Genomic DNA, 12,861 nt, shown 5'->3' with positions numbered 1-12,861 from the left:
TTTCTGACAGGGTTTTGCTCTTGTTGTCTGGGCTGGAGTACAATGGCGTGATCTCGGCTCACTGCAACCTCCGCCTTCCAGGTTCTCCTGCCTAAGCCTCCCGAGTAGGTGGGATTATAGGCACCCGCCACCATGCCCAGCTAATTTTTGTATTTTTAGTACAGACGGGGTTTCACCATGTTGGTCAGGCTGGTCTTGAACTCCTGACCTCAGGTGATCTACCTGCCTCTGCCTCCCGAAGTGCTGGTTGTAATCTAGGCGTGAGCTGCTGTGCCTGGCCAAGAGAAATAGTTTCAAAGTGAGAAAGATTTTTTTATTTTTGTTTATAGTTGTTCCTTATGGCTAATTTGTATATATATTCACAAACATTACTGGTTTAGTGTTATTTAAGTAAAGGTAAGGAAACACTTAGGAAGTATTGTAGTGAACTATATATTGATGTTACAGGGTTTTTTTTTTCTTTTCTTTTTTTTTCTGATGTTTTTCATGGCATCTTTCAGAATCCTGCTTGGCCAACGTTGAATTATACATCCTCTGGTCTCTTGTATACTTCTTGTCTTTTACTACTGTTTTGTTTTGGTGGGAAGGAGAGAAGTGTCATTTGATAGTGAAAAACAACAAAAACTCACTATCATTTTGGTTGTATTTCACTTTCTCTAGTACATTAAGGCATCTCATCTTCTCAGTGTATACCTAAGAGCTTCTGGGTTAGAAGTCAAGCTTACTCTAGAGTGACTCCTCCTGGATAGTCAGTCTGCCAGGACCTGAGCCATGAAGTGCAGTCTTGATAGCAGACACCCACACTCTGTCTGCAACACTGGCCAGAGACGGGATGTCTTGGCTAATCTGTGATTATATGTGTCTTAAGTGCATATTTAAAATTATTTTACATTCATAAATATAACACTGTCTTTGCTAACAAATTCTGCAAAAAGAAGTTGTTATATAATGTAAGAAGGGTTTTAAAATAATTGGTAGAGGTTGGCAAACCAGGTTATAAGTGGGTACAAAAACTGTAGGGAAGAGAGTGCATGAGTCAGGTGGTGAAACACTGGAAAGACTGAAAAATATTATCTTTTCTTCTGTTCTGTATTCCTTTTCATTTCTTCCTTTTTGCTTCACCTTTCTTGGGAGCTAGCCCTCCTGTACTCAGAGTTCTCTCTCTAAATCGATGTGTAATATAAGAGTTTAGTCTGGTAAGTTATTCTTGCATATTTTCTCTTTTCCCCAGGCTCTAAAATACCTAATATCAATTAAGTTTGGTATTTAGTAGTGTAACATGAACATGAAAGGCAGTCTTAAAGGGAATCTTAAATCACTTTTAAAGGGCTGTATGTATATATGTGGTAAGGTAGGAGACCCCTACTTGATATTTTTTATATTGTGGGGATCATGTTTCATTTTATGTCTGTCCTTTAAAACATACATGCACAGGAATATACATGACAGAACTTTCTTTTCTCCTTCTGACGGACTGAGCTATTGATTAATATCATCAACTAGAGTAAAAAATGGCAGAGTTAGTATCTACTATATTAAAAAGCAATGTTTTTCTTATTGTTTCTTAAGATTTAGTGTGCATAAGAATCACCTGAGTGTACTTATACAAATTTCTGATTTTCTGGCTCCACGCCCATAGATTGTGATTCACTCAATTTGGAATGAGTCCCAGGAATCTGTACTTTGTAAAAATGCATCTCAGGTATTACTATTCTAGGTTTTCAATAGCTTTCACTTTGAGCTATAGTACTTTAGCTTGTCACTAGACATTAGTCCAACATTTATTACTGAAACAAATGTGCACGCATGCGCGTGTGTGTACACACTATGTTATTGAGCATTTCATAGTCTTCCAAGGGCTTTGGAAGGAGAATGAGAACCCTTGGTATAGCCTGGAAGATTTATGGTTGCCCCCTTAAGTTCACAAGTAATTACTGAGTCCTACAGCAAGGCAGGAGATGTTAATATTGGTAGTAAAAGACCTTTGGCATTAACACTCTTAAAAAACAAAACAAAACTATGATTCTCCTTTTCTGACATCCTCAAAGATAATTTTTTGCCTCCTGTATATTTCTATTGTTGGTTTGGAAAAAAGGAACTGATAAGTGTGCTGTATTTTATCTTTTTAATTATTAGACAGGTTTGATTCAATTAATGCATTTATATATGGTCTGAAAAGCTTTGGAGTTTAGGTACTATGTGGTGTTGGGAATAATTTCAAAAGGTGAATAAGGTCCTTTCTTGGTGAAAATTTAAATGCATGTATTTCCGCAGAGAGAAATTGTTATCTAGAATTTCCCAGGGGAAATTCTTTTTGGTTGAATAGCATGAAGGTATTAATGTACTTACCTGTGTGTATACTTTGGTTGCTCTTGTGTTTGTGCTTATAGATTTCTGGATTTCTCTGTAGGAGTCTGTGTATACTTTGGATGCTTTTGTGTTTGCTCACATGGATATCTGAGTTTTTCCATAGCAACACTTAAAAAATAATTTTTTTTTGAGTTGTAGACAAGTTAAATTATCCTGACCTAGAGTGTATCATACTTACTGATATTCTTGAAGTCCTTAGGGAATGAAAATATTAGAAAAAGAAAAAGAATTTAAGTGATTTAATTTTCATAAAATGCTAATTTTCAGTAACTAGTTCAGTAACTAGTACAGATGTGTTTTATAACAGGCTTATTTTGTGTGCGTGTAAAGAAATTTGTACCTTATTTATTGAATCCTGAATCTTTAGAATCCAGACATGCTTTCTTTTCACAAGAGATTCCCAATAAATCTTAAAGGGAATATAAATAGATAAAGGGATAAAAATGGAATAAAGCCACCAGCAATGCACAGATATTATTTATTTTAATAATTTCTGATAGCATGGCACAAAGAATTAAACTTATTTATTAGTGCCTTTTAATTTTTATAAACATTGAGGATGTTGTAGCTCCCAACATTTTTCTTTTACCTGAGTTTTATAATTTTAATATATTTATAATACTATTAAGTGACTGAGACAAGTTCTGGAACTTTCTTGATGACAAAAGTTGTTTCTTTTCTATTTTGCCCTCTTTAGGCAGGTAAAAGTGGCTTTGAGCCTTCTGCTTCATTCACATTTGGGTTTAAAAATTGTATGGTTTTCTTTTTTTTTTTTGAGACAGAGTCTCAAAAAAAAAAAAGTATGGTTTTCACTTTCTAAAGGAAATGGCTTGTTGTGGGACTACAAATTCTTAACTTAAAAATACACTAAATTTTCATGGATGGAACATTTTAATTTGATGCCTAAAATGCTGACTTCAAAGTTTAGCTTTTGAGATGATTAGAACTCTTGTAACTATAAGTGCAGTTTATATCATGACTGCTTCCTTGGATGGCTACTTCTAACTTCAGTGACCTGATTTTTGCCTTTAATATAATATTTAGAGGAAGTAGTTTGTGATTTTTTTTAAATAAAGAAAGTTTTTTAAAAAATTTGTTATCTAAGGTCCTTATGATGTCTGTGTCAAGAAGGAGGTCAGAAAGAAATGGAGTATAATGTAATAAAGAATCAAAATGAACAGTTCACATATGCTGGTATTTGTTCATTTTACTTGTGCAAGAGTGCTGGTCATGTCAGAGGTATTTTGAAACGGTTGGTTCAGTAATTTGGCCTACTGTCTTTTTTTTTTTCTATAACAGTTTTTCTGTTTTCTACTACACCTTGCACATCCACCAATCCAAGACACCCTATAGGTGAGTATTTTTCTAGTTCTCAAATGGCATCACTTGTTCCCAAGCCAGTTGCCGCTTCACTGAAACTAGGCTATATTTTTCTACTCTGAATTATCTAGTATTTGATTTCACAGAGTGTATTTTACTCCACACTTTAAAAGTTACCAGCAAACTGCTCAAGAGCTGTTTTTATATTACAGAAAAAAGTCATACTAGGATTAAACTTTTTTTTCCTGTTGCTTATATGCTAAGAATTTTTCAATGCTATTCTCAAACTCTGTTCTTTTTGAATTTTTATTACAAAATGGGAATTAGAACAGACTGGTTATAAATCTAAAGAAAATATAAAAGTTTATTTTAATATTCTGAGATGACATAGAATAAGGAATTAAAAACAAAGCTTGTTTTAATAGTGCTTTTTAGTATTTCTAGAAATTAAGGATGGTTTTCCTCTAAAGGCTTAGGAGAAAAATTACAAAAATATTCCATAGATGTTGGTATTTCATGTAGTTAGGTTAATTCTCAATTCATGTAATTATACACTCATAGATCAGAAAGGCGAAGCCTTTTTATTTTTCCATGTTCATCTTAGACTTGCCTGGTTTTTTTTCCCCAATAAGTTTTCAAATATAGTTTAAATTTTTTTTTATCAAGAAGGACATTTTCTTAAAGGCTTTGGAAGTAAAAAGCCTCCAGATTTTTTTTATTGGACCAGTAGGATGTCACGTTCAATTTGTTGATTTTGAGAAGATGAGATGAAAATAAGAAATTTTTTGGAAATGTGGAAAAATTTCTAAATTTTTAAATGGGGTCAATACGATATCATGTTCAGTTTGAGTTCAGTATCATGTTAATTTTGAGACAATTGGAGGAAAAAAAGAAATAGAAAAAAAACAAACCTCACCTCTTAGAGCTGGTGATGATTGTATGTAGTTCACCCTTGGAAATACAGTTAAGATACTTGTAGTTAACTTCTGACTCTGTCAGATTATTATCACTTAACCTTCTGTTGCTTTGCTCATCCTCTTTGATATTTTTTAATGGCTAGATGTTCTCAGCACATGTTCCTGGAAAATCTAATCTAGAAGTACTAAAATCAAAGGCAAAATTTCATTTTTTTAAAGGCATGTTTTCCTGTCTTCTCTCATACCCTGGGCATGTATGTGGTAGCTTGCATGGCCGAGTTAAGTGATTGGCTTTGTGAGGTTTCTTAGTAACCTATAGTTGGTTAGTCTTTCATATGATCACCTTTCTTTCTTTGCTGACTGTCTCTCGTTTTACCAGCACAGAGTGGGGAACTGTAAAGTGACAAAAGGAGTTGGTCACTGTCTTCCATGTAACCATGCCTGATTTGGGTGGCATGTAGTTTTTTTTTTTTTTTTTTAATTAAACGCCTCAGTTGCCTTTGTGCTTCTGCATGGTTCTTTCCTTTTGCCAATATTTATGCTTGTTTTTCTCTTATGAATTTTCTACAAGAACTTTGGAAAAAAGTAATCCTTGGATTTCCAAGATCCAGGATAGGAGGGTACGTGTTTGCAGAAAAGGTCAAAATTTGAGAGTCCTGAAGGAGTTGTACTGTACAACTGTTCTGGATTGGTGGATATGCAAATATTAAGGAAGGGAAGGAGCAAATATTACTTTTGATGTGAGTGATCATAACATCTACATTTTTTCCAATTACTATTTGAGCCTCTTTCAATTGGTTTATTATTCATTTGGCAGTATCTTTTATTTTACACAGAAGGTTGAAAGCTGTATAAAATACACTATTTAAGAAATGTATGTAAGTGGTAAGCTTACTCATTAAAGAAAAATAATACTTTTGATTCTTAGGATAGTTTCCAATAATCCCAATCATTTTAAATATTAAATTCTTCTTTCTTTCTTTTTTTTTTTTTGAGATGGAGTTTCACTGTCTCCCAGGCTAGAGTGCAGTGGTGCGATCTCGGCTCACTGCGACCTCCGCCTCCCAGGTTCAAGTGATTCTCCTGCCTCAGCCTCCTGAGTAGCTGGGACTACAGGCGTGCACCACCACACCTGGCTAATTTTTGGATTTTTAGTAGAGATGGAATTTCACCATGTTGGACAGGCTGGTCTTGAACTCCTGACCTCAAGTGATCTGCCTGTCTCGGCCTCCCAAAGTGCTGGGATTACAGGTGTGAGCCACCACGCCCAGCTTAATTCTTATTTCTGTATCTTGTATATTACATAGGCTAATTGAAATGTGTTAAAAATAAGAGAAAATAAGTAGAGCATTTTAGGAATAGAATTCTCAAAATGGAAGAAAGATTTTTATAGTTCAACTTGTTAAAGATAATGAGAAATGTTCTATTAATATGTCAGAATTTGTTGGTGTGATATTAAACTGTCAACTTAATAAGTAAGGGGCGTTAATTCAGCTTGGCAGCTTACTAATAGCCAACCTGGTCCCTATTGGGTTGTAGAGCGTGTTGTAGAGCGTGATTGAAACTATGGTTAAGACTCTTTTTAACACCTGAGGAAAACTTGATTTTGTATTTTCTAACAATGGAAGTGTCTCAGAGCTCTTTGCTAATCATTTGCTCTTTAGGTAAGTTAGAGTATTTTGTGACTATTTTATAAAATATTGAACTAAGATAATGGGAGGAGGTGAATGACTGGTTCAGCAGGTAGTTCATTAATTTTAAGCTCTAGCGTGGTACATCTTGGTTAAAATGATTAATTTATATATTGTATGATTTTAGTCAAGGTGCTCAAAAATGTAAGCTGTGTTGTTATTCTTTGTGTAAAGTTTATGGATATCACATGAGTGCCATAGGTGTATATTTATCTCTTTATTTGCAGCATATTTTACAGTGGTGTTTTGCTTTATTATCTTTACATGCTAGTGGAGCAATTTGATACCTTCTACTGTTAATATATACTGAATAAGAATAATTAAAGGGCAAAACATAACTTTTTTTTGGTGGAGCAAGGGTAGACTGAAGCTGTGTAAGGCTTGTGTATCATTTCTTGAACTTAAATTTTGAGGCTGAAACTAATGACTGTAATAGGCCTGACATATTTCATATATTTGGAGATTACTGGGTAGACTTTAGAATAATCAATTTGAGTTGTTTAATGCTGGTTGTTTTCCTTAATCAGATTTTTCGTGAAGCTCGAAGAACAGTACCTAGTATTGTTTACATGCCTCACATTGGGGATTGGTGGGAAGCTGTCAGTGAAACTGTGAGAGCAACTTTTCTGACATTGCTACAAGATATACCATCATTTTCACCTATATTTTTATTGTCTACCTCTGAAACCATGTACAGTGAACTGCCTGAAGAGGTAAGTACTGATTAAGTATTTATCTTTCCTTATTGTTCTAAAATAGTTGACCCTGTAAATTGGATACCTTTTAATTATTATAAAGTCAATACTGTCAGGGTTTATATCCTGGGTGTAACTGCCTATTAGCTGTGTGATGTAGGTAAATTATTTATTGTTTTAAGTTTTAGTTTCTTTTTGGGTATAGTGGTATTCCACAGTGTTGTTACAAAGATTGAGATAATTTATGCTTAGAACGGAACCTGACATGTATATATACAGATTCAACATCTCTAATTAAAAAATTCAAAACCTGAAACTTCTTTGAGTACTGACATGAAGCCACAAACGGAAAATTTGACACCTGACCTCACTTGATGGGTTGCAGTCAAAACTTTGTTTCATGCACAAAATTATTAAAAACGTATAAAATTACCTTCAGGTTATGTGTGTAAGATTTTTATGAAACTTAAATGAATTTTGTTTAGACTTGGGTCCCATCCCCAAGACAATCTCATTATATATGTGCATATATTTTAAAATCTGAAAACGTTTCAAATCTGAAACACATCTAGTCTCAAGCATTTTGGAAAAGGGTTACTCAGCTTTCTAAGACAACTGTGGCTATATCACTATCAGTTAGATCCTTCTCATCCTTATCATCTGTGAGGTCATTTGATGAGATTTGACCTTTCAGCTCTTTCATTGATAGCATCATGTTAACTTGAATGTTATTTCTAATATGCGTATTTTTCAAATCAGAAATCTAACTTTGAGTTCATATCTAAGGTAAAATCACAGTTGATTCAGAAAAAATTAGTAGATCATCTTACTTGAGTGAAATTGATTTTTTAAAAATTGTTTTAATACCCCGAGCTTACGAGATCTTGAAATACTCTCCTTTAGAAATGCTTAGAAATATTTTTCCCAGGAGACAAAGTAGGAATGATGTTTATGTAAAAGATTTACATGTTTTAAATGCTATAATATAAATCTTGATTATGTAGAATTTTATGATTAAAGTGTTTGTTTACTGAGTTCTTTTATGTTTTAGCTTTCATTATCTTGCTAAAATAGATTTGTATAATTTACTTTTTGTAAGGAAAATATATTAAATGTAGAGTAATTTATTTTTGATTATTCAGTATCTGATAGTATATGAAGACCACTAATCAAAATGTTTATCATAGAGTCCAGTAAAGTTTAACAGAATGCTGTATGTAGCAAGAGTTAGAAAAACCAGGGTATTGACTTACTAGTCTTTTGATCTTAGATAAGTACTTGAACCTATAATTGCTTCATTTTCATCTGTGACATGTGGATAACAGACAGGGTCATTGGTGTGAGACAGTATATGTGAATTTCTTTTGAAATTATGGAGCTATTAAATATTTGGTATTAGTAATATAAAATAGCAATGCAGCTGAAGTTGATTTAGAAGAATGGCCTGAACCTGGATATAACCTAGGAGCCACTTTACAAGTTAGATCCTGTTTCTCAGTTTTATTATAATTTTATAAAAAGAAAGTGAAGAGTTAAAATGTGGGATAAATAAGGATTCTAGGTGGGAATATATAGGGAATATTCCCTGAAACTTTCCCTCTATATTGTTTGAAAAATTTCTAAATAAATGTTTTATGAGCCTGACTTCTTGATAAGCAGTTTTTATGTTGCCTACTTCTGTTGCCCATATGCATGTGTAATTTTACTGTTGGTTTAGTATTTTAAAGCTAACATTATATCATATACATTTTCAATGTTATACTATTGTCATAACTTTTAATGGATTCAGAAAGCCTACTGACCAGTAAACTTTTTCAGTATTTATTTACCAATACCCTTAATTACTATCTAAAATATTAGAAATTTGCCAGCATTGAATTCTGAAATTTCAGCTCCTTTCCCTCTCGCTTTTGTCTTTATAAATAGTTATTAAAGCTATCATGGATATCATATTTGTGGGCTGAAGATTATGGGAATTCTCTTTTGATTATATAACATGTTTTATACTAATAGCTTGTAGGAAATTTTCCTCTGTTCCCAAGTCTTACATTTTATTTTATTTGTTTACTTATTTTTGTAGAGACGAAGTCTCATTATGTTGCCCAGGCTGGTCTTGACTCCTGGTCTCAAGCGATCCTCCTGCCTCAGCCTCCCAAAATGCTGGGATTATAGGTGTGAGCCACCATGTCCAGCTAAGCCTTTCATTTTAATTTCAAGTCTACCATTAGAATGCTTGCTTTCTTTTTTCTTTTTTCTTTTTTTTTGAGACGGAGTCTCACTCAGCCGCCCAGGCTGGAGTGCAGTGGCATGATCTTGGCTCACTGCAACCACCGTCTCCCAGGTTCAAGCGCTTCTCCTGTCTCAGCCTCCCGAGTAGCTGGGATTACAGACACCTGCTGCCATCATACCCAGCTAATTTTTGTATTTTAGTAGAGACGGGGTTTCACCACGTTGGCCAGACTGAAAACTCCTGACCTCAGGTGGTCTTGAACTCCTGACCTCAGGTGATCTGCCCATCTCGGCCTCCCCAAGTTCTAGGATTACAGGCGTGAGCCACTGCACCTAGCCTGCTTGCTTTCTTTAGGTCACAAGCTAAGATAGTAGTCTCTAATATTTAGCACATATTAATAAATATTTGGTGAATGAATGAGCAGCACAGAGAGTTGCAGACCAAGTAGCTGTAGGTTAGCAAGTTGCCAGATCTATGGAAGAAATGAAGTAGATAGTGGGCAGTACAAAACCAATTCTCGGAGAAAAAAATAGCCTATTACCACAGTTGTGCTACTGTATTCCAGCCTGGGCAGCAGAGTGAGGCCCTGTCTCAAAAAACAAAAGAAAATTTAATGTCATGAAAATGTGTTTAAATGTATTGTTTTAAAAAATGCAGGTAATAAATCAATATGTATGGTATTATTCTAGTTTATAAATATACAACTGGAAGGATATACATAGAAATGTTAATGGTAATTATCTGTGGATGTAAAGGTTATAGTCATTTTAGTTTTTTATTATTTTCTATATCTTCCATAATAAATACCATTTATAATCAGAAAATAAACCCCATTATTCACAGATGAAGGAGAAAGGAAGTTTCCCTACCTTATTTTTAAAATAGAAGAAAACCCCAAAATAATTAGTCCTTCCATGATTCGTGTCTTATTAGTGGGACAAAATGACAAGTTCATCTTTTAGAACCTCTTTGACATTCTCTTGCGTCTCTTTGTATATATCTGTCTCTCGTAGTTCAATAGTCCCCACAATGAGTTTGTACTCAGTGCGTTAGTATACTGGGAAAAACATTAGCATTTCTGTTCATTTTTATTTTTCGTATTAAATATTTCATGTGTATATGGTTTGTAATAAATAATACTATAAACCATATACACAAAAAATATACCATACTCTTAAATATACTGTTTTGCTAATAGTATATTTAATAATAGCATAGCAAAATAGTATATTTAATAGTACAGTATATTTCATGTGTATATGGTTTATAATATATTATTTCCGAATAGTATATTAGCAAAATAGTATATTTAAATAAATATGCGTGTAGTGATGGGAATATTTTCAGATTTTTTTACTGATGAGGTGTTTGATCAAAAAAGTTCAGAAATCATTGCACCAGACCAGCTGTTATCAAAGTGTGGTCCAAGGACCCCTGAGGAGTCCCCAAGACTTTTGCAGGGGATTATCAAGTTTCATTTCCAACTACGTATCTGCTGAGTCTGGGTTTTCATCATATACTTCAGTCAAACAACATATTTGTAGCAGATTGAATACAGAAGCAGAAATGAGAATCCAGTGGTCTTCCATTAAGCCAGACACAAAAGAGAATTGAAAACATTTAAAGCAGTGCTGGCTGGGTGTGGTGGCTCATGCCTGTAATCCTATCACTTTGAAAGGCTGAGGCAAGCAGATCACTTGAGCCTAGGAGTACAAGACCAGCCTAGGCAACATGGCGAAACACCCATCTCTACAAAAAATACAAAGATCAGTTAGGTATGGTGGCGCGTGCCTGTAGTCCCAGCTATTCAGGAAGCTGAGGTGGGAGGATCGCTTAAGCCTGGGAGGTGGAGGATGCGGTGAGCCAAGATCGCACCACTGCACTCCAGCCTGGGTGACAGAGTGAGACTCTGTCTCAAAAAAGTAAGATAAAACAGTGGCACTATTCTCACTAAATTTTGTTTTATATTTTATGTGTTTTATGTTCTCTCTATATTTTGGAAAAACATATTTTTCAAAATAATGTAAGTTTTATTCTTTTAATGTTAATATGTAATGGGTTTATTTAAAATATGTAAATATTGATGCATATAGCTCACATACATAAAAGCTTTTTTGGGGTCCTGAGACCAAAACTTTGTGAACCTCTGGTCTCTAGACCACTAGCTCTTTCAGGTGTTACTAGCCATCACTTCTCCCATTCCTAGCACAGTGCTAACACATGGGAATTACTCAGTAAAAGTTTGCTGCATGAAAAAAGGAACTAACAGTTGAATCATCACATAGAATTCACGTAACCCTTGCCCAGCCTCACTCCCTTTCTGCAGAATTCTTTTTCTTTTAAAATATTTTTTCTTTAAATTTTTGACCACTTGAGAACCATGCAGAATTGTAGTGTAAGTAAATTTACTTTTATAAACCCTTTCTGAAGATACTTGGAGAATTTTAGTTGAGATATATGGGAATTGCAAGATATTTATGGAGAATTAGAGAAGAGAGCTAATTTAAGGTTGAGCACAGAAAAAAGACTCTTAAGGGAGGAAGCAGATAAAGTAGAGGTATTTGTAGGAAGGATTATAAACCTTGGCCAGAATTGTACTTCTATTTCTGAAGACATTCACAGTATCTGCTTTGTTATTAAATTATGATGAACAAGTTTCAGATTATATAATTCAGTATATTGGAAATTAATTTTATTTAAAGAAATATTCCTCAACTCTGCTGATGAAAATAAGATTACATATAGCATTTTGTCATCTTGTTTCATGTAGTTGTGTCTCTAGGTTTATGGTAGGACCTGGGAGAGGAAAATCAGTAACTTCAAGTAGAAAAATCAAGTAAGGGCATTGAAAACTCAGATTAGGCTGGGCACGGTGGCTCACGCCTGTAATCCCAGCACTTTGGGAGGCCAAGGCAGGCGGATCGCAAGGTCAGGAGATTGAGACCATCCTGGCCAACACTGTGAAACCCCGTCTCTACTACAAATACAAAAATTAGCCAGGCGTGGTGGTGGGCCCCTGTAGTCCCAGCTACTTGGGAGGCTGAGGCAGGAGAATGGCGGGAACCCGGGAGGCAGACCTTGCAGTGAGCCGAAGTCGCGCCACTGCACTCCAGCCTGGGCGACATAGCAAGACTCAGTCTCAAAAGAAAAAAAAAAAAAAAAGATGGCTATTACTAAAAAAAACAGAAATTAACAAATGTTGATGAGGATGTGGGAAAATGAGAACCTTTTTGCATTGCCGGTGGGAATGTAAAATTGTATAGCCACTGTGGAAAACAGTATGACGTTATCTTAAATATATAATTGCCATATGATCCAGCAAATCAAGTTCTAGGCATTTACTCAAAAGAATCGAAAGCAGGACTTGAACAGGTATTTGTACACCCATGTTCACGACAGCATCATTCCCAGTAACCAAAAGGTGGAAACATCCTCAGTGTCCATCGACAGATGAAAGGATAAACAAAATGTAACATATACAATGGACCATTATTTAGCCTTAAAAAGGAGGAAATTTTGATGCATGTTGCAACATGGATGAAGCTGGAAGACATTAGGCTAAATTAGTCATAGGACAAATTTTGTATAATTCCTTTTATATGAGGTTCCTTAGAGTATGTGTAAATGGATGATAAGCA

General features: G+C 34.6%; 1 protein-coding gene across 3 annotated transcripts in view; it reads left to right on the top strand.

The window, feature by feature from the left end:
• Nucleotides 1–12,861, top strand: part of ATAD2B (ATPase family, AAA domain containing 2B) — a 190,380-nt gene that overhangs the window by 134,251 nt on the left and 43,268 nt on the right. For all 3 annotated transcript variants that reach the window (XM_011950768.1, XM_011950759.1, XM_011950751.1), the window contains one exon: nt 6,826–7,011. In XM_011950768.1, the coding sequence (XP_011806158.1) occupies nt 6,826–7,011 (186 nt within the window). The remainder of the gene's footprint in view (nt 1–6,825; nt 7,012–12,861) is intronic.

This window comes from Colobus angolensis, unplaced genomic scaffold (genome assembly GCF_000951035.1).
Source record: "Colobus angolensis palliatus isolate OR3802 unplaced genomic scaffold, Cang.pa_1.0 Scaffold109, whole genome shotgun sequence".
NCBI lineage: Eukaryota > Metazoa > Chordata > Mammalia > Primates > Cercopithecidae > Colobus > Colobus angolensis.
This window is presented reverse-complemented; position numbering and strand designations above follow the sequence as displayed.